Here is a 23,168-nt window from a genome sequence, read left to right on the forward strand (position 1 = left end):
GCAATACTGATTTTGCTGGCCTCTACAGTAAAGCGAAGATAGTTGTTCCTACTGTTTAACCAACTGTGGAAATCCACCAGATCTTCATGGGAGCCTCTTCATATCACTAGTATATCATCGATATACCTCGTCCACAATTTTATTGATGTGATGTAGGGGTTGTCACTCGTGAGGACATGCTCTTGCTCGAAGGGATGTACGTAGAGATTTGCCAAGCTGGGGGCAAAAATGCTCCCCATGCTCGTCCCGGACGTTTGCAAATAGACCGTGTCTTCAGATTTGAAGAAGTTCTTCTTCATGACCAAGGTGGCGCAATCCATGATAAAACTAGCAGGTGTTATGCTTTCCAGATCACGAGCCATTAAAAGGGAAGAGATAACTTCTAGTGTTTCGTCTTGAGGAATCGACGTGTAGAGTGATTCTACGTCGAAAGAGACAAGAAGATCTTTCTCTGTATCGAATTCTATATCAGGAAGAAGCCGCAACACATCTGTGGTGTCTTTCAGGTACGTGGGCATTTCTTGCACCATAGGGCGCAGGAAATGATCAACGAAGGTGGACAGTGGTTCCAGAATGGAACCAATGCCCGAAATTATCGGGCGGCCTGGTGGTGGCCTCATGGCTTTGTGCACCTTCGGAAGACAGTAAAAATAAGGCATTGTTGGATGTTCTGTACACAAAAAAGCAGATTCTTGGCGAGTAATCCATCCTTCTGATAGTGCTTCCTCTACCATCTCATGGATCTTCTTACACATGTCTGCTGTAGGATCTTGAGCTAAAGGGCAATTTGCTTGTCTGTTGTTAAGTTGTCGTAAGCATTCGGTGCGATAATCCACAGTGTCCATGAGGACAATCGCACCCCCTTTGTCTGCTGGTTTAATGGTCAATTCAGTATTGGAAGCCAATGATTTCAAAGCCACTTGTTCAGCCTTTGAGAAATTGCAAAAGGTGTCTTGTTCTTTTGAAAATAAAATTGCAATATCCTTCTCTATAGCTTGTTCAAATGCAAGCACTTGCACCGGAACCATTTGAGATCCAGGGTTGAACGTTGATTTTTTCTTTAGACCTGTATTCAAATTTTCTTGGTCTGGTTCTTTCTGGTTGGATTTAGAGAAGAAGAACTGAAGGCGAATCTTTCGGAAGAACTTAGCCATCTCAATGTTGGTTTCAAAATAATCATTTTTAAAAGTTGGCACAAAACCTAGGCCTCTGTTGAGTGCTTTGTCCTCCATCGGAGTAATGGTGTGTGAGCTCAAGTTGAAGACGAGCCCGCCTCCGTGTTCGCTTGAGCTGATCCCGTTGTCTTGTTCTTCATCGTAGTGCTCCTCAAGTTCCTCCCTGAGGTGGACGGGGGGCTGAAGTGAACTTGTGGCTGTGGGCCTCTTCTCCGTCCGCGTGATCTGCCCCGGCCAAACCCTAAAAAAGGCGGCTGTCCTCCAAATGGAGGTGGTGGAAAGGGCCCCATTTGTTGCGGATAAGGCCCCATTTGTTGGGGAAATACGGGGCCTCCAAACTGCCAAGGGGCAGGTTGCCACCATGACTGATTTTGATTCTGGTTACCTTTCCAGTTTCTCTGGTATCGTTTACCCCGAGCTCTTTGTTGGAAATTACTTTGGTTCGAGGTATCTGAATCACTGGAGTTGTCTTCAGAGGTTGATGACCCATATGATGACCCGATCCTATGGCCCTTGTTGTTAAACTCTGGGGGTGTATAGGATTCACTTGTGTAGGGATACACCTTTTCAAAGCTAAATTTATCGAGATCCTTCTTGAATTTTTCCATCTTCGTAAACAGAGTGAAATCTTTGAAGTGTTGATTACTTTTGTTTGTTTCATCTTGATTCTGTTTAAAGAGTTTTGATGTTAATGTTGTTTTTATTTGAGATTCAAGAACTTTAATCTCGACTAAGATTGCATCAGCCGCACGTTGTGAAGTCTGTATGATTAGAACCAACCAGTCTCTGGTGCACCTCCAGGCAATTAGGGACCAGTTTTTCAAAAATTCTTTATCCTTTACGAATAATCTTGGGGCATTGGTCACAATCAGACCAGAGGGAGCACAATTTTTCCTTAAATACTGAGCCATAATGGCTCCATGTAAGATGGTACGTGTTTGTGATTTTTTCAAACCCAAAACTTTCCCCCAGTCATCTACGCTGTTACTCACGACTGTGGGTATAGAGTCCAGAAGATTGGGATGGTCATTGAGAACTCTCTGTACATCATCTTCATCAAATGCTAACCCATGGTTCTCTGCCATGGTATCTGGCCATTAGAGAGTCGCAAAATAAAATGGTAATAATTAAGGCCCAGATTTAAATTAAATTAAAATTTGGGAAATTGCTAAAAACTTTCTTATTCCCCAACAAGAAGCAAATGGCCTTTACTTCAATAAGGTAATAACTCTTTTTAGTGCTAATACGTTTTACAGACTTAGGCCCTCATTACGTTTGGCCTGGAAAATGAGCAGGTATTGTCCCTCCTGCAGAGTTACTGATCGAGGACAATCAGCTTTAGAGCTGGATTCTAAGAAATAATTGGTAATTCTGAATCCGATTCCTCCAGCCATGCCTCATTTTGCAGAAGACTTTCACCCAGGGATTTCGGCTGCTTTTTGCGTCAAAAGCTCAGGGTGAAAGAAACTAAATCTGTGGTACCACTCTGGATCGCAGCATTCCCATGGGAACGGAACTGTTACAAGCATCATCGGAATTAAGTAGTCACTAGTTATGAAATGAGGGCCGTATGGTGTCATTGTGAATACCCTGGGGACCACCACCCTTTACGGACAGACCCCAGGAGGTAATGTTACCAGGGCTCCTATTAACGATAGCGGTGTGAAGTTAGTGGGCATTCTGAGTGGAAGTGCGAGGTTCCACGCAGAAATTTAGAATTACTGGCTGAATTGCAATCCAGAGTTTAATTCACCAAGTAAATCTCCATTACTTTCAGAGTTTTCCCCCAGAGTTATCTGTTGATTTGAAAAGCTGAAAGTTTTGGAGCAAACAAGACATGCTCATGGAGTTTCCGCAGACCTCATAATTTTGATGGTCTCATTACAATTAATGGGACACTTGTAGTGAGAACCTAAGAACGAAGCCATATGTATTACATTGATTATCTTGAGGTGTGGACCCTTAGCAACAGCACTGTACTAAAGCAACAAAAGACAGTCTTTTGCCATCCAGAGGTAGTCGGCAGAAGTGCCGGGTAAGCCTTGCACTACATGTCATGCACGTCTATTAAACTTCCACTAAATTACAGTATACTAAATATTTACTAGTCATTGCAATTAAGTACTACACTGTGTACACTCTGCGCACACATTTTAAAAATACACAGCCCCTTGAAGTTTTCTGTCAAACAATTAGGCACTGGGATCAATGAAGATGCAGTGGGTATTCATATTTCCACAAGAACCTGTAAAACTTTAAACTCAAGGACACCACGTCACTATCTGAACCCAGCAGCACTTTGAGCAGGGCACTGCACCACCCACACCAAGAACTTTAGGATCATCATCAACAGGAAACTCAACATGACTGTCCATGTCAATACCGTCATCGCCTCATGCTTCCATAACCTGAAGATGCTGGAGAAAATGTTAAAATAGCTCCCAATAAGCACCCAGAAAACTGTCATGCAGGCCCTGATCACAAGCGAGCTGGACTATGTGAACACTCCGCCCGGATCAAGAACAAACTCACCAGCAGGCTGTACAGCATTGTGGCCAAAATCACTCTCAACCTCCCACTCCACACTCACATCACAACACATCTGAAGGAGCTCCACTGGCTCCCCAGTCACAAAAGTCCTCACCCTCACTTTCAAGGCACTATAGAACACTGGATTAGCATTTCATAACAATTGCATCTGCTTTTGCAAACTTTCCAGACGCCTCCGCTTGTCCAGACTCTTTAGTATTCTTGGTATCACACCGCTTTGCAAAACCCCTTGTAGAAGGTTGGTGTGAAGCTAACATTTGATAGAACATCTACGTTTTGATGAATTTGGAGTTGGAAGAGCGGAGGCGAATGTAGTCTACCTGGCCAGTAGCTCGTGGTGATTTCCAGCTTCAAATCTTACAATAAAACATCAATGCTACAAACCTGGCTCCATAGGATTATTACTCCATCTTTCTGATGACGAGCTTGAAGAAACCACTCCTCAATATAGAACCTATGCGTACCTGATGACGGTGATCATTCGCTCACCGCCTGTCATCGCTTGGCATCTTCAGGAGGGTCGTCCATCTGCTGGAAAGGAAGGCAGCAGGACTATAGTAAAGAAAAGTCCGCTGAGAAAAGTGGCTGCTGTGCACATTGTGAGTGTGGTGGTGATTGTAGTCTAGAGTACTCGGAACAGACTCCTCATGAGGGAGGTTCTGGTTTTAAAGGCTCTGGTTCCAGTTTTGCAGATGATGGTTCAGGATGGTATTTGTGTGTGGGGTATGTGCAGTGCAGGCACAGCCGGAATTTGAGGTCATACCTGGAAGACCTTTTCTTCCTCATGAGTAGGTCCGGCAGCCATTTTAGAGGGTCCGGCATCAAGGAAAAGAACAATCAAGCAGCAGCCATGCTTAATGGGCAGCCGCATCGGCAAATACAACACAACTGATTTAATCAACGCAGGCAATGCACAGGCGGCTGCCATTTTACTCATCATATGTTGGAATAAATCTCCTGGACTCTGTTTACATTTATAACTTATATTGAAAAGCGGCAGCCATGTTGAATAAGGAAGTACTTTGAGTATTTTGCTTCAATGTGCCAGACATATTAAATAATGAAGCATTAGACGTGAATACCACAACAAAGTCAGCATTTTGAACTGGGAGGCATTGTTGTACAGATATTGTAGCTCTACCATGAGCCATTATGGTAAATTGCAGACCGTAATGAACCACTTAATTTTCATATTCATGTTTTGAAGCAACAGTGACGTGCACACCTAACAACTAGTAGTACATACATTCTGGATATTACACATGGCGATGTGTCTACCTTTATAGGTGTTGTGAAATACAAGCTTTGAAGTAACCTGTACAGTTTCCTCTGGGACAGCAACCTACAGAGATTGTATTCTCTCCCATTTTTAATTTTACTGTGATTACTCTTCACTTTGCAGTCAGTGAAACCCCGCCCCCCTGACAATTTTCCCAATCCATGGGAGCCACCCACTCCCTGGAGGCAGTTGTTTGACGCTTTTGAGATGTGCCACCTAAGTCAGTGGTACCTAGGCCTACGTTTTTTAGGAGAACCCAAAACCCCATTGAGAAAGTGGATACATGCATCTCTGCTTTATGCAAACTAGTTGTTGAATGTCAATTGAAAACATTCTGTGGCCAACTTATTTGTGACCAATTCATCAGCAATTGTACTGATAAAAGTATATGGCAGAAACGTCTTCCTTTAGGTAACCGCTTGTCGTTGGAGACCATTCAAATAGCTAAAAATATTGAAACATCTTTTAAATCTGCTAATAAATTAAATGATAGAAGCAGTGAACATGTGAATCCTGTTCACTGTAAAGGAAAAGGTGAAGAGGGAAAAAACATCAGCAAAAAAATGTGTTCAGTCAGTCTAATTCAATTTTTAAACAGACTGATATATGCTTCAGGTGTGGGAATCAATCTCACACAAAAAGTGGCAAACCATTTCCAGCTAAAAACATGTTGCGGACTCTGTAATAAGTTGGGGCATTTTGCTGAGGTGTGGCAAGGCGCCAAAGAGGAGGTCAAAGAAGCTGTGGTGTCTGAAGACAAGGAGAGTGATTCTGAAGATCTTACTAGTGAAATGCAAGATATGGTCTTTGTGGTGTGTGACTGTGAAGTGAAAAGTGGTGATATGGCTGAGTGTGTAGATCCCTATGTAGATATTCAAGTAGGAGGCAAAGACTTGTGTGTACTGGTTACTCAAGTGCGAGCATCACCATGATTTCGCAAGACAACCCATTCTTACCTCCAGACCAATCACCAGTGACTGATGAACATAGGATTTAGTTGCTAGGTTATTTAGAAGACATTTTGGTTTTTAATGGAAGGCACATTCAAGTTAAAATCCAGGTGGCAGTTAGAGGTCTAAACATACTTGGGAGCTTCCATCTGGTTATGTTTAGCATGGTTTTAACGTCTGGAGCACAGGAACAGGTTTTAGCGATCAGAAACACCAGCATAGTCGAAGAAATGCTGAATCTTGTCCCAAGGGTTTCCTCAGGGGAACTAGGTAAGAATAACGTTTTTAAAAATAGGATTAAAATCAAAGAGGGTGGTACACGTTAAACAAATTGAGAGGGGTACCTTTCAGTGTGAGCGATGACTTAGAGAAAGAACTGGAAACTTTGTGAAAAAGAGACATCTGAGAGCCTGTGGAGTCATCACTCTGGCTCTCCCCATTGGGGGTGGCATGCAAGAAGATAAGGGAGTTGAGGGTATGTGTTGAACTTTGCGATCTCAACAAAAAGATATGGGTGGACTCTCATTCTCTTCAAAGATAAACAAAATACTGACCTCAGTCACTGGTGCAAAGTTCTTAACCAAGCTTGATTTAGCATCTGCATACCCCCAGATTGAGTTAGATCCGGAATCCCATCATTTTACTGCTTTCATCTCCCTGTGGGAAACACATCAGTACTGTACTGCAGTCTGGCCTGGTGTCAGCTGCTTCAGTATTCCAATGGGTGATGTTTACTTTACTCAAGGGGACTAGAAATGTAGCCATCTTTCAGGATGATGTTTTGATATATGCCCATGATCGACAAACGCATGATGCAGTATTGAACCAAGTGCTCAACATTTTTCAACAGTGGGCGTTGTTTTAAAAAAGGGAGAAATATAGATTTTTAAAAGAAAGGACAGTATTTTGGCCATGTGATTTCTAGTTCTGTTATACAACCTAAACCTGGGTTAGTCAGTGCTATTCTAGTAGCACCACTTCCCCCTGACAAAGTTGAGGTTAAGGATTTTCCTTGAACTGACAGATTTTTATTCAAGTTTTATCCCGGACTACTCATTTATGGTTAGACCCATTTCTAATCTACTAAAAAAGAGCGTTCAGCTTTGTTAGGATGAAAAATGCAAGGCAGCGTTTGACTGGGTGAAGGCTCAGTTAACGATCGTCAAGCCTCTCAAGCCGATGATCCCTTACTCAAATGTATCTTGGTGGTTGATGCAAGCAACCTAGAATTAGGGGTTGTATTGACACAGTGATTGGGGAAGGAAGAACACACCATTGCGTTTTCTTCCAGAGTGCTTAAAGATGTTGGATTACACTATTCGGTCACTGACAAGTAGTTGTTAGCATGATGGTGGCTCATTGAGAAATTCTGAGCTATCTGTAGGTAGGCGTTTTGTGTTGCAAATTGATCACAAGATATTGGTGTTCATTGTTGGAGGTAACACTTAAAAAAAAAAAACATATCCAGGTTTTCCACATGACTTTTACAGTTTCAATTTGTTGTTGAACTCATTCCTGGGGGAGTGGGCAGGGGAACATCAAGGCAGACTGTTCATAGTAAAGTGCACATGCATGAGCAGGAGGAACATGAACTTGAATCTGTCAAAGATGGCGTTGAGGATGAAGGTTGTATTATCTCAGCAGTAAAGGTGGGGAAGTAATGTCCTTTTCAGATGCAGAATGGAAGGCTGCCACTAGTCAAGAGGCTATGCTTAGTATCCAAATATATCAAGAAGGGTTGGCCTAAGGATAAAACTCTTGCTTTCAGTATCCAGCCGTTTAGTAAAGCGTCTGAAGAATTGTGTCTGGAGAATGGGTTAATTATGAGACTTGACAAATCGGTTCCTCCCAAGAGACTCAGGATGTTGATAATAAAAAGTGCCCATGAAGGTAATTTGGGAGCCACATTTACCATTCTTAGCGTACATTCTGATAGCCGCAGATTGTCAGGGAGGTTGAACTGCTGGTTAAAGGTTGTTTGCTCAACAAGTGACCAAAGCTCTGAAAACGTCTAATCCCCCTCTAACTCCCCTTAAACAACCCGCTGGGCAATGGTCAAACTTTGGAATTGATTTAATGGGACCATTCAATTTTCTTCCCAGTTTTTCATGTGACGCTTTAGTTCTCATTGATTACTACTCCAAGTGGCCAGAGATTCGATTTGTTGGAGAACCGGATTCCAAATCAGTGCTGAATTTTCTTAAAGATGTATGGAGAGAAGGTTTTCCAGAAATCTTGTTTTTTGACAATGAAGTACAATTTGTTTAAGCTGACAGAAGAATTTCTGGAAATTAGCAATAGTAGGCATCTCACAAGCTCACTCTATTACCTCCAAACCAACGGTCTACTTGAGTATTTCAGCTGTGTGTTGGCAGTGAATGTGTGCTGGGCTTTGTATAACAGGTATCTTGTGAACACAGCGATGCAAACCATGTTGTGGTTCTACAGGACCACGTCTCAGGCATCAACCAACATCTCCCCCTTCAAGCTGCTTAAGGGTAGGAAATCTACAACTCAATTCAGACCTGCATGGATGTGAAGATTGTTGAAACAGAAAGTGTCTATTGAAGGCAGCCGCAGTCCATGCAGGTAACAGCGGTAGAGCCCCGTAAGGGGGGATTTTAAGGGACGATTCAGAGGGAAAATGAATTAAATAATTATGTTTCCCTCTGCATCGTCCCTCGAAATCCCCCCTTACCTAGCCCCACCTCTATTACCTTCACAGACCGTGGCTGATTGAAGGTTTTACCATGCTTGTGAGAAATAATGTGAAATTTATGATATGAAAAAAGAAGGGGGATGCAAAGTTCTCTGAACCTGTGGTGGCTGACAAAATATGTGGCAGTGCCTTTTGTGTTGAGGGTTGTCATTGGTGGAATCTTGCTAGAGTGCTAAAAGTTTTACACAGACAGGATAAGTTGCAACTTTCCATTGTTGGGAAAAACGTGTCTCCACAGGGTAATTCTGAACATGGTAACAGTTTAACAAAAAACTGTGAACAAAGATGCAGTGAGCAGGAGGATTCTCAACCTGTGCGGAGAAGTGTACAAGAGAGTAGACTTCAGGTGAGGTGATCCGCAGTAATTCCCTTTTGATATTTATTGCAGATTTTGTTTCCAATAGGTTATGCAAACAAGCTTCTTAGTTTTTTTTTTTTACTAATGTCGATGACTTGATTTGCTTCTATGTCAGGCACTGTATTATCCATATAGTTTAATTTATTTCTACTTAGTCACTTTTTTGGGTGTACTATAGTCTCCATGTTTGGTGCTTTTACATATATGTTGACATGTTTTAATAGTTTCAATTAGTATATTGAAAGCTGTGCGGAAAAAGTTTTCCTATGAAAGGAAAAGACCCATGCAGTAGTCTGGGCTCCTCACTGCCTTGTGACGCCCACTATATAACACTCCTGTGGGATAAAACAGGTGGGTTTTGAACAGATTAGGAGTTGGAAGAGCTGAGGCGTATGGTGTCTACATGGCCAGCAGCTCGGGGTGCTTTCTACCTTTGTACCTTACAATAAAACATTAATGATACAAACCTGGCTCCGTAGGGTTATTACTACAGACTCTTACTTGCACAAATACAAAAAATCAGATCTGGCGGTCGAGCCTTAATCTTCATCGCTCCTAAAGCATGAAACGACCCTGCCACTACAAATTAGAGCCTCCTCCTCACTTCTTAAATATCACAAGAAGTTGAAGACCTGGCTTTTCGAAGTAGTCCCACAAGGCACTAGGTGAGCATAGACTCCAACACCAGGATACCCTCCAAGGTGATAGTGCGCTCACCAATTCTGAATAACATAACAATATGACATCATGGCCCTCGGGTTCTGAAACTAAGAATACCACACCACATTGGTGAAAATAAGCAGCAATCTCTTTATTTTCGCGAACACTGTGCCATGTTGAGACGGGTATAGTAAAGACAGGGAAAGCGGACTAGTAGCCGACTAAAGTATCTGAAGCACTTAGTGAGTTTGGTGGACATCATGTAATTGACTGGTTCCTTCCACTGCAGTAAAATCATGGAGCCAGAGGAAGTGCATGTTTCAGCGTGCCAAGCGGTTACATTCTCATAGGACTATTTGGAGGTGATTGCCTGGGGAAGAGATATGACAAAATGTAGGCAAGGGGTGTACTATCTTTAGCGATAATAATAGGCAGGATAAGTTAAGATCCATTCCATTCCAAAGGCATTTTTGCTTAACACATGTAATATTCAGGGGTGCAGCCTCATATCGATATATATATCTAACACTTTCAAATATTTATGCACAGTAATACATAACTGAGGCAATCTAAACCCAGTCTATTTGAACATTGGCTGATCCATAGGGTAGGTCAAGGGTACATAGATGGCCAACGGGCAGGTACTTGGATCACACAGAGCTTCGTGGCACATTCCAGAAGTGTACGGCACCGTCTATGGCTGCAGTGTGGGTATGATCAGCAATGTCTTCAGGTGCACAGCATATACGGGGGGTGGAGGGGGGCACAGCACAGTCTCTGGAGTGCAGTGGAGTGTACTAATGCAGATCAAGTCGAGTATCAACTTCACATGCCTTATATTACCTGGCGTGAAGAGGAATAGGGTATGAAGAGCCTATGTACCTCTGGAGGGTACTACAATGAACCTGAGTCCTGGGAGTGACTGAGGATGTAAAAAAGGAGTCCTGGAAAAAGCACCAGGACATATAGCTGACCCTGGCTACTAGTCAGAATGGAATGGCCACTAGGACATAGAAAAAAAATAGGATGCCTTAGGTGGACAGGCAGGACATTGTCCTGATCACTGATCAAAACAGAAGATTTGGTGGACACAATGAAAAGAGTTTGTGGATTACCGACAAGACATTGCATAGCGTCTTTGATGGATGGATGCAATGTAGTATCTCTGTTGGACAGACAAACAAGGTGCTGGACAGACAGGACACAGCATATTTGATTGACAGGCAGAATCATCATCTTTGATGAACAGACAGATAACAGCATCTCTGGTGCCCAGACAGATATGGGGCAGTTGATGGACAGACAGAATGTGGTGTTCTTGCTGGGATGTCTGCGTGGTGGGACTGAGGGGCTGTACTCAGTCAGTCCATTCTTTGCGGATGGACAGGTTCCACTCCCAGGATAGGTGGTCATGCTTGTCATCGTCAGTGAAACAGGACTTGTTGTGGTAAGTTCCACGTGAGATCATGCCTTTGGGTGCCTCCTCCACTGGCGTCAGGAACTCATATTCCTCTGGTCGTGGCCCGTAACTGCCCACCATAAAGGTAGCTTTGTCCACTGTGGAAAGAGAGAAAGTGGAGGGATTGTCATTAACAGTTCTGCAGTAAATCATGATCCAATCAGCATTTATACAACTCACTACCAGCCTTAATGTAGCAGATACCACCTGAACCACAGACTAATATGAAGATATTCTCCAACTCCTACGCCTCACGCTCAAGGCTACTGGGAAATTCTGGTGAGCAAGTACTAAGTCACGAAGTGGTCATGACTTGAGTCTTGGAGTTGATCTCTACTTAATGGTTTTACAACTCCTTTCTAAAACATGTGGGATCCTCTAAACCGAGCTTACCTTCCTCAGGTGACTGCTCACCAGATACTTTGGCATCCCGAGTCCATACTTGCACCATTACCACCCACCCATTACTGCCTACTCACCATTCAAAAGAAAAGCTCGTCCACCATACTCAGCCACTAACTAAAGGCATAATGCCTCACAAGACTATAGTTCCTGGACATGAAAAGAGTCCACTAAGGAAGTCTGACACAAGAGAAGATTGGATGAAACATGTTGAAATATTTAGTGAGCAAGTGTGGACGCAGGATGTAAGGTTAGAAGCTAGTAGTGTATGTAGATATTATATTTGCATGTTTTAGGTCTCAACTACAGACGGCTTTAGTAGTCTGTTGTCAAAGACAATGGGCCTGATTCACAAAGGTAAACGTACATTTTTGTGTGAGTTTACGATTTTTATATAATTCACAAAGTAATGTTATGAGTAGCATCTTTACGATTGCAGAGACTCTGCATATAAAAAAATAGGCAGTCATGAAGATACTTCTTATAAAACTGCTTTGCAAATTACAAAAAATCATAAACTTACAAAAAACTGTAAGTTTATCTTTGTGAGTAAGGCCCTTAGGCCCCCCATTAGGATGGCGGGCGGACTTTGCCTGCCCGCCACCCTTGTGGAAAACGGGACCGCCCGCCTTAAGAACGGGGGTCGCAACGTTAGCAGTAGGATGCACCCGCCACAGTGACGGGCGCATCCCTCATTTCTAACATTGTAGCGGGTGGTGCTCACTGCACCGCCCGCCACAATGTCAGAAATGCATGCATGCATTTGCATACACGAAGCGGCAGGCACCGCGCCGTGCCTGCTGCTTTGTGTATGCAAATGTTGGGGGGTACCCCTGTGTGCACCCCCACCCCTCCTTCACTCTGGGGGCCCACTGGGTCCCCCAGAGTGAAGACCGCATGCCGATGCCGCCACGGAAAGGCATCGGAATTGGCCCATCGTAATATGGCTGGCGGTGTCTATTAGACACCGCCACCATATTAATCCATTTCCGCCCCGGCCGCAAGGCGACCGGGGCGGAAAAGCGGCAGACGGTCTTTCCGTCCGCCGCGGTCCCCCCGCCATACTAATATGGCGGGGGGGAATTCACTTGCGGATGTCGGACGGATTGCCCCTGCCAGGCCGGCGGTGGCTACCGCCAGCCTGGCGGGGGCAATCCGCCCGACAGCCTAATGGGCCCCTTAGGATGTCGGGCGGATTGCCCCCGCCAGTCTGGCGGTGGCTACTGCCAGTCTGGCGGGGGCAATCCGCCCGACATCCTAATGGGCCCCTTAGTGTTTACAATATTTATAAAGCTGGCGTGAGTGTACTTCTTACTGCTAATTGCATAGTTGATTCAGCTCCTGTTATTCATTTGATGGCTTTGTTGTCAGTTTCTGATGTTGTCTGCACTGTGGAGTATTGCTTTCTTACCAATTTTCATTGGTGTAAATATCTATTCCTGCACTTGTCACATCAGGAACTTTTTTGGTCCCATTTTACCGTGTTAATTTTTCATGGTTTGATCGGAACAAATCTGTAGGAGAGCTCTGCCATTAGTATCTCATCCTTATCCATGTGTCTAATGCTCTCCCAAACCTAATTGCCCCAGCTGTCTTCCACTCTTCTGTTCACTCTCTCCCCTGCTCCCCTCTTGTCCAATACTTACCCACTCTTCCTGAGCTCTCCCTTGCTCTCTAGAATCTGCTCGCTCTTTCCCCTTTCCACTTCGCCGGCTCTTCCACCCCTCCCCTTCCTGCCCCTGCACTGTCTACGTGGCAATATTTTTTTAATCAAATCAGGGCGTACATGGTCACACATGGGCGGCTATCTTGGAATGCTTTTTTGTCAAAGTCTAACAAGATCATTCCAAGATGGTTGTCGGCCCGTGCACATTCCTGTGGATGCACCGCTGACCCTCTTGGAATGCTTTGTTATACTTAATAACAAAACCCAATGCTTCTGGAGATGAAGTATCACAAAGCACGTGAGCACTGGCAAAGCCAATGGGTTTGTGCCCACGAATTAAAGTTGAGACCTATTGGCTTTGGCAATGCTGGTTTGCATATACTTTTCAGAACAAAAATGGTATACTGTGTGAATGTCAGCAAACTATTACCTCCATGCAAGGGTATGTAAATAGTGTTAGTTTTTGTATCTTTCTATAACATTTTGTGTATATCAATAAAATCCACTTGTAGTAAAAAAGACTATTAAAAGAAAGCCATGAAATAATTTCCTGCCATGTCATGAACTAGTGAGCACAGCTTCATATTCATGTGGTGGGTGAATAAATGATACATTTCCAGCCCAGTTGTGTTTTTTCTTCATGACCTCTTCACCATACTGATCTACCTGGGCCTTGCCCAGACAGTGTCCTACTGCTCCAAGGACTCTACCCATGGGTGGGTGGGGGTCAGTGTTAGCAGCTAGACTCATTTTCAGCCTGACCTCCTATGGGCTTGCGGTGGTGGCCTAAATATGTATCGAGCCTGCTCATAGGGTGTGCTTTGCCCTGAGCCTCAATTGTGGATCTGAGGCATTCAACCCATCACTTGTTTGCCCAGCAGTCAGGAGAAGTGACCACCATGCCCAGCCAGGAGATGGTACCGGGGCTACCAGACCAATCTGACTTCGAGTTGGTAGCTACCGTGTCCTGTTATCCCCCCCTTTCCTAATCCGTGACTACCTAGCACCCTTCACACTGAGCTGTGCATTCACCCTCCTATGCCAGAAAAAGCCCCAGCACCATTCTTATTTGCAACCCCAGTTCGCTATAATCTATGATACATGATCACATCCTACCAGTGGCGTAAATAGGGCGCCGAGGACCCTGGCCGCTTGTTGGGTAGGCAAAGCCAGCAATAATCGGGGTTCAGTTGTGCCCTCATGCCTCTGGGCCCCTGTGCCACTGAACTCTACATTCTTTCCTAGCCGGTCATTAATGCTGAGACCCATTGGCACTCACCTTTGACCCCAGTCCGATAGGTGTGCTGTACATATTTCAGCCCCGACACGATCTCCTTATTGACCTGAAACCAGAAGTAAAGGTTATAAAGGTTAATCAATGAGTAGAAAAGGGAGCCAAGCACATGGGAGATTCTAGGCACACCACTTAGGCTTGACAGGTCACCTCCCTTGCCCTCTGGCACAAGTTTACCAGCCACTCCCCTGAGGACTGCCTATTACCTGAAGAGGAGAAGGACTGTATACAACAGCAAAGAAGCTCTGCTGGATAGCTAGCAAGCTACAAAGAAAACTGCGCTGCACATGCACAGTCCAGAAGACGGCGCTGCATGCCCCATTGAGATGAATTGCCACCACCACAAGAAGAGCAGGGGCACCCTCACAGAAACAAAGCAAGTTACACAAAGAGCCTGGTTGCCCGTCAGGTGCCTGCAAATGAGATGCTGCACGTGCCCAGCACTCCCCGGAAAAAAGAGGGGAGTAAAGGCCTAGCATTGCCTGAGTGCAGGATGAGCGTCTACATCTTAACTGCAGAAGCACAGTCCCGCAGTAGGCCAGAGACTAAGCAGGGAGTGCCCACGACACTACCTTAAGACTGTGTCGCACATTGGCCCATTACAGGCATGTCGAGAGTCGCACATCCCCAAGTGGCAAACGGCTACCACCGCCACACGACGAAGAGAATGTGGCACGACGCCACATCATGAAGAAAAAAAGAGTGACATTCATGTCACCCTGAAGAACCAGACAACCACAGATGCGTTAGAGAGATCAACAAGGGGATAGTATGAGGACTCACACCACTTAAAGAGTGCATCCGCAGACACAAGACAGCCACCAAGGTGGAGCGACGTCCCTGGAAACAGCTCAATGGGAGAACCACATGGAAGCCGCCAGCAAGCGCAAACTGTGTCTCTCCCACTACGTCAGTTTCCGAGCGTTGGCAATTTGAGTCCGATGGCATCCCTGCTTGCGACCTCAAATGCCACGGGGAGAGGAACAGCACCAGCAAAAACACCGAGCTACATGGCTGCAAAGACCCCCAGTCATTTTCACACCAGTCAAGTCATCAACACCTGTTGTCCAGGTCTAATGGCAACCACATCATCATTGCCATGTGCATCACCCAATCCAGCGAAGGAGCAACTCATCACCAGGGTGGAGCCTTGCACCTGCAAACCACCAAGAGACTGAGGCGCCCCTGGCAAGACTTGTCATCACAGTGCGCAGATGTCCCTAGAGAAGACTCTGATGCGGGTCTCCACAAACGCCCGATGCACCATGGTTGAGCTGTTTGATACCAACAGTATCACGGTGAGAGCACGCAGGCCCATCCAACAGTGCATAAGTGGACACTGATCCAACAGACAAGCTGTCAACGAATCCAGACTCCATCTACACAGTGTTCGTGCCCAGTGGTAGCTGGTTAAATTAAGGACATGTGGCGAGATGCCCGGGTACTCCCAGTTGCACCTGTCGACCATTGTCCTGTGGACTGCCTGAGAGGCAAAGTGGTGTCTTGTGTGCATAGTTTTATTTCCATAGGTTGGACTTGTTTTTGTTTTAATACATTTTGGGAGGAATGTAGTGGCCTGCTGTGTTAGAATTGAAGTGATTTTGGTATTCCTCTATGTAAGTTAGCATTTGCGGCACCATTCTGTATTTGGGTGCTATTTTGAATCATGATTGAAACTAATCCATGGCTATTTCCGAGAAACAGACTTTTCTATGTTATGTTTCTTTAAAGATGAGTTTTGCTACACTAGTGAATGCACTGTTCTTATTAGCGCATACCTTTCCCTTTAGATAGAGGTCTTCTCCGACTTGTCTAGTGGCGGGCACGGGCAGAATGACCTTGACTGATAGAATGTGCCCAGCTTCAGAATCAAAACTTACTCCTTGTATTTCTCTGTTCAGCTGCATCTGCCTGGAAAATTCCATTGTGGGTGTGCTTTCATTGATCCTGAAATGTACATAATGTATCTTTATGCTTGCTGACGTCAGTTCCTGTGCAGCACTCCTAACCGACTGGGCAGACTAGGCTCCACTCTGAGTATACCTGAATAAATAGATATTGGTTTGTATTCTCTACTGTCTGACCAACTCTTCATTTGGTATGGAAGGCTGAGAGGTGGTCGTGAGTGACCCTACCGCGGACCTGGGGAGGTCGAGGCCATCGTCGGGTCGGACTGACGGTTCAGGGATCCCTCTACGAGGAGCATTGATTGCTTGCAGGTGCCCCTTCCGTCTGCCGGACGGTGCCTCACCCAGCGGTCATCCCGACTTGAGTCCTAAACGGCAAAACCCTTGGATCTGACCGTTTAGTCTGAAGAGTCGGCAGTGGAGAATTAATTTGTTTGACCTGTATATATCAGGGGAGTTGGTTTTGGTTCTTTGTGGATATGGTACAATTTTGGTTTGCATCTGGTACAGTCTGAAGATCGTCTTTGGGATAAAACCTTTTGCAATTGTTTTTGCAGGCACAAAATAGTGAACTTGTTTACTTTTTGAAAAAATAAAACAAAAGCCCTGGATTCAGCAAGTTGTTCTCTACGTGCTGTCTTTGTTCTGCAGATATTCAATTGGAAAAAGCTCAGCTGACGCCTCCAGAAGGCACTCCAAATTTTGATATGTATGTGAAGCATGGCCTTGGCCCTATTATGTTTAGTACATTATGGCACAAATATACAAGGGACAATGCAAAGTTGCAGTGGCCGTTAACGGTCACTTTCGATGAACAAAAGATTGGGTATTAACAGGAACAGTTATTTAAAAGACGAAGTAGACAGTCTATGTTTGATTCCCTCAGAACACGGCAGAAGGCAGCTAGGCAGAAACGACGGAAGTCCGAGAAAGAGGCCCGGAAAGGGAAAATGCAGACATTGACTCAGAAAGCTGTGGCATATGACAGAGAAAAACAAGAAAAGGAGTTGAATGCGAAGATAAGAGGTTTTGATTACATATTGATCAATCCTATTTGGCTCAGGAGGAAACTGAAACTTTTGTGGAAGAGTTTTTGGACTCCCGACCCTCATCTGCTCCACAAAGGATATATCCTACTGTCCCTGTGCTATCACAGCCGCCTGTTGCAGCTGTCCTCTCTGTTCCCGTGTCAACTGCTGTCGTTTCAATGGCTTCAGCTTCTTCTATTTTTTTTTCCCGCCGTCTGTGGCAACAGGGACTGTTAGTAGTCCTGCCACACCTATTGTCACAGCATCCTTGTCTCCAGCCCTTACTCCTGCAATGCAACTGCCAGCGACGATAGTGCCAGTTACTTCTGTTGCTTCTCCCTTTATGGTTCTCCATCCCCCGACATTTGTAGGCTCCAAGATGCCAGTTTGCAGGTTTGAGGATAGAGACTTGGCAAAATTTAAGGAGCATTTGGGTCCTCTTGTACGGTCTGTGGTGGGGGTTGAAGAGAAGAAGGTAGTTGCTAATCAACCTGCACAGTGGGGTCGGAATCCCATTTACAGTGTGGAGGATGTCTGGGATGTGATGAAAGATTGTGAGCCTTTTATACAGCAGCATTCTGTTAAGCATATGTCTTCTACGTTAATTGGTCTTTGGAAGCAACACTTTGGGCATGCTGTGCTGCAAATGTTATTTGATATTAAAGATCGTGTGTATACTAACAGTATGGACCCAGGTGAAGTTCTTAGTAACATTACCACATTGGTTGCCTATAGGGACAGGTTGCATGATAAGAGTCCTACTACAGTGTGTCAGTTTCCAATACGAGAAGTTCATCCTATATATCACCCAGAGATCCCGGTATGACGGACCAACTTGGTAATGTTACTCGAGCTGCAGTGGCGGCCAGGTTTCAGGAACAATGGGTTTATAAACCTTGGAAAAGAAGTGAGGTTTTGTCCCTTAAGACTCATTTGCCCGATCCTAGAGAAAATCTTACTGCTTATTATAAGGAACTGACTGAAACTGCTTCCTCAACGGTAATGACTCTCGCTGATATTGAAATGTTTTTTGGTTTTCTTGTTCCGGTTGATATTTGGAGGCAGGTTCATACTCTAGATCGTGTTCCGGAGTTGAGTGGTAATTGGGATAAAATTAAAACATGGGACCAGGAGAGAAAACAAGATGATAAGCCCAGAGCGGAAATGTTAGTGTTGCCAGGCCTCATATTACCTATATGTATTCTCTTATTCCACCGAGAAAAGTGGACTGGGATAAATTGTCGGCTTGTAGACAAAAGAAAGATGAGAGTGTGTTTGATTTTTTCACTCGTTCGAGGATACATTTTTGGATTACAGTGGGCATGATTTGTCTATTGAGGGGGGGTGTTTGGTTGTTTGTTAATAGATTTTTTTCTAATTTACTTCCTGAAACTGTGACTCGAGTGCAGGCTTCTGAAAGTACCTGGTCCACCTCGTCCCATTCTGTTATTTTAAATATGGCCCAATATTATGAACATCGAGACAATGAGGAAAAAAAAGGAGAGAGAAAAAGCAGAAGGATTTAAAGACAAAAGTGTTGTTGCAGCAGGCTTTTAGAGGGAATGGCAGAGAATGTGGTGGTCCTGCCAGACAGCTTTCAAGTACTAGTAGGTAGCCAAACATGACGCCTCTGGGGCCAAATCAGTGTGCGTATTGTAAAGAGGAGGGTCATTGACGTAGTGAGTGCCCTGTGCTTTTGCAGAAGGCGGCGGTCCCTAGAGGACGGGGTTTTGGAGCAGGTGGGGCTGGCAGGGCTCAGAACGCTGCCGCCTCATAGGGTCACTCTGATAATTACTTTGATGACCCTAGGGATGAACAGTACTATCATGATGATTATGATATGGATGAAGCCACAGGAATGTCTTACATCTAGGACAGCCAGGGACAGAGTGGGGGACCAGTTCCAATACCTGTAGACAAGGGTGGCCCTTATGTGATAGTGGAACGGTTCGACAAAGGAATTTTTGGTGGATACAGGTGTGACAAAAAGTTCTGTTTCTCGAAAGATGGTCCCTGGGGCAGCTCTGTCTGGCCATATTGTTTCTGTAGGTTTTTCTGGTGTACCGGTTGTAAGCCCCATTTCAAGACCCGTTACATTGACTATTAGTCTCTTTACTGTGGATTCGCCATTTTTGTGGACATCTAATTGTGGTGAGAATTTGATGGGTTTAGACTTGCTGAAGAAATTGCATGCTACAATTTATTGTTCTCCGGCAGGTGTTTATATGACAATGGGCCCAGACGTAGTTGGTGCTTAACAGTGTTTGTCCAAGGATGCGCATCTCCCTGCGGAATTTGTTGATGTGCCACCTACTTTGTGGGCGACAGGTGATACCGATGTGGGACTGCTACACATACCACTGGTTTCGATAAGAGTTAAGGACAATGCTCTTTTGACTTGTATTCCTCAGTATAAAATACCACAGGTAGGAGAGCGTGCCTTTTTGCAAATTATTCAGGATTTGATCAAGAAGGGGGTGGTTGGGGAGACATCTGCCAATATTTGTAATAGCCCCATTCTTCCAATTCTTAAACAGACACCCTTAGGTTCCCTTGAGGATCATGAAGATGTTTATCGTTTTGTTATTGATTTGCGCGAAGTTAATAAAATAGTGGTTCCCCAGTTTCCAGTGGTCCTAGACAGTACTACACTTTTGACGACGATTCCTTCTACTGCTAAATTCTTTTCTGTCATTAATTTGAAGAATGCATTTTTCTGTATTCCTATTCATCCAGATCATAGGTATTTGTTTGGGTTTACACTAGCTGGCAGGAGCTTTAGCTTCTGCTGCGCTCCTCATGGTTTGAAGTTTGAAGTTTCATTAATTTAGCACAGTTGCTTAAAACCATTGCTATAAAAGACAGCATTAGCACATATATAAAAAATCAGCGTTAACACATTTGTCATGTTTAAGATAAAAGGAAGAAAACAAAGACACAAAGCTGAGAAACAGCTCACAGAGCTTAGTGTCCGTTGTGCTTCTAAGAAAAACAGTCTTGTGATTGCCGATATAAACATTTTGCTATGCAAAACCAAAATAAAGATAATAAAAACAAAAAGTGCTAAACCACGGGGGAGAAAAGGTCTGTAATGAGTGTTTGAGGGGGAAGACGTAGGAGAGCGGGGGCTGAAGAAGGTAAAAGAAGATTGTCCACGAGTCTCACAAATTTTCCCGACCTTGCAAGCACTTGAGTGTCAGTAGACGCGAAACAAAAGGCCGAAGCCTCCCAGCATGTCCTAATGCCCCATCTTAAATACAAGGGATTTAAGAGAGACTTTCTTGGGGCAGCTAGGGCCAGGCAGCAACACAGGAGATGCAGCCATGACTCAGAGTGGTAATTGCACAGTCTGCAGGCCCCCCCTCCCTTGTTGGAGCCCATCTGTTAAAAGCCGTAGAACGCAAGCCAAGAAGTCGCATTAACATAATATTCTTCCGTGCCACTGCATTTAAGTTTTCCTGGAAATAGGCTTGCGGTTTCCCGGGAAGATACGAAGAGTTCAATGGGAGCAAAATGGAAGATGTTTTTACGGAGTGCAGATCCATGCAATGGGAAATTAATTTGACCTGTCTGTTGATGGCATTTTTCCAGGCTGAGTATGGAATGGTATCTAAAAGAAGGGATGCGTTGTCCATCTCTAGCACTCTTATGGCCTTTGCAATCTGAGTGTTCCAAGGGTTGCCAGGACTGGAAAAGGTTTCTTTTAGCTGAGATTTTAAAGTATTGTCACCGGCTTTTAATGACCTTATGAAATATTTCAGGGTATCGGCCTCGCAGTAAATTGATTGTCTTTGTAGGCCCAGCTCCAAACGTAGTCATGCTCGCTGAATGAAACTTGGGAGGTGGAATTTGTTTTTTATAGGTGGAGATTTGGGCGAGATCAAGACTAGCAGAGCATGCCCCGGGAAAGGCCTGATGCCCATAGGTTAAGGCAGGAAGAAGAGTAGCTTTGATCACCTTCAGAATGGCTTCTGCAGAGGGACTGCACAGGGACAGGTTTAGCCGAGTCAGGGAATATGTGATTGCTCCTGCTCTCTTTTGCAAGGCAGCTAGATGAGCTGCAGGTCTAGCCGTCTGGTTGAACCAGACTCCCAGATAATTGTATTTTACGGTTCTATTGATCCTGGCAGGCCCAATGTTCCACCTTAAGCTTTTCTTATTCTTACATCTGCCAAATATCAGTACCTTAGTCTTTGCCTGATTGATTTTCAAGGCGTTGGCGATGTTGTATATATGGAGCGTACTTAACGCTCGTTGGAGACCCGATTTGGCTTGGTCCATTATTACAATGTCATCCGCATATTGTAATATATGCAGAGACTTTTTAACAGGGCCGAGTTTTGGCGGGAGGAGATTGCTGTTCTCTAAAAATGGTCCAAGATCGGCTGTGTAAAGATTGAATAAGGGAGGGGCGAGAACGCAGCCTTGCTTTAGCCCGTCAGCGACACTAGTTCTTGAAGAGACTGTCTTTGGGACAGTTTTGATTTGCACCCATGTGTTCTTGTGCAGGGAGATGAGTGCTCCCAGGAGGCTCTGTGGGATACCCCACTTGTTCAGTTTCCTCCACAGGGTATTCCGAGACACTTTGTCGAAAGCCGCGCTGTAGTCAATAAAGCAGCAATAAAGTGGAAGATGGTTTTTTTGGGCTGCTTGTTGACTCAGGATGGCTAGAGTGGTGATATTGTCTATTGTGGAGGCCGATGCCCGAAACCCCGTTTGGAAGTATGGTATTATGTTATTGTCAGCAACCCATTTTTCAAGCACCCTAAGAAGACATCGGGCGTATGCCTTTGCCTCAAGATCTAACAGTGCGATGAGTCGGTATTTAGCCGGAAGCGTGGGGTCTCCTTTCTTGAATATGGGGCAAAGAATCGAGCCTAACCATGAGTCTGGTAGCTGGCATGTCCTGAACACGTTGTTGTATAGAGGAGTCAAGAAGACCGCCCACTCTTCCAGGGCACATTTAAATACCCCAGCCGGAAGACCGTTGGGCCCTGGAGCACCATCGTTTTTCATATTTCGCAGATGCATTGTGACCTCGGCTGCAGTGGTCAGCTCATGAGTTTCTGTTTGAGTGGATTCAACACGATCTCCTAGTCCAATCACCAATGGGTCCGAGGTATCACTGCGATATAATTGGGACACGTGCAGGGCACAATCTTCTTCACAAACCGCGTTTCTTCTCATCTTGTTCGTGGAACGGAGTTTGTTCATGTAGGTCCAAAACTTGGACTGGCTATTGCCCTTGAGCAGGTTGAATATTTTTAGCAACTCAGAGTGTTCTTTTTGTCTCTTGGTTTCCCATAAGGATTTCTTGAAGGTCTTTCGCAGCGATGCCACGTTGTTGGCAGTATGTACAGTTCCGATCAGTTTGTGCCGGCGCACAGCCCTCCTGAGGGTCTTTCTTTGGGAGGCTAGTGCTGGCTCATGAATTTGCTTCGGACGTGGCTCAGATGATCTGGGCAGAACCACGCGGCCTACCAAGAGATCCTGTAATTTAACGATGGCATTATCCCACAGGCAATGTAACTCTGTGGGGGCCTCTAGTCTGAAGTTAGGTATTTCGGCCTTGAGCCAAATTCCCACCTTGGCAGAGCCTAGTGAATCCCATTTGATTCTTCTAGCCAAGGTGTGGAGTTCGGCCCGCGATGATTGCCCCACTTCTGTTGTTTCCGCGGCAACCAGCGTTAGCAGATGCATTGTTACCGTTAGGGGGTTGTG

At 44.8% G+C, this 23,168-nt stretch overlaps 1 protein-coding gene across 2 annotated transcripts in view; it reads right to left on the bottom strand.

Moving 5' to 3' along the window:
- Window positions 1-9,817: 9,817 nt before the first annotated feature.
- The window catches only part of ARHGDIB (Rho GDP dissociation inhibitor beta), a 62,161-nt gene continuing 48,810 nt past the window's right edge, over window positions 9,818-23,168 (bottom strand). For both annotated transcript variants that reach the window (XM_078640815.1, XM_078640821.1), the window contains exons 5-6: window positions 14,498-14,561; window positions 9,818-11,248 (exon numbers count right to left, since the gene is read on the bottom strand). In XM_078640815.1, coding sequence (XP_078496941.1) covers window positions 11,049-11,248; window positions 14,498-14,561 — 264 coding nt within the window. In that variant the 3' untranslated portion in view covers window positions 9,818-11,048. The remainder of the gene's footprint in view (window positions 11,249-14,497; window positions 14,562-23,168) is intronic.

Source organism: Lissotriton helveticus, chromosome 1_1 (genome assembly GCF_964261635.1).
Source record: "Lissotriton helveticus chromosome 1_1, aLisHel1.1, whole genome shotgun sequence".
In the NCBI taxonomy this organism is placed as follows: domain Eukaryota; kingdom Metazoa; phylum Chordata; class Amphibia; order Caudata; family Salamandridae; genus Lissotriton; species Lissotriton helveticus.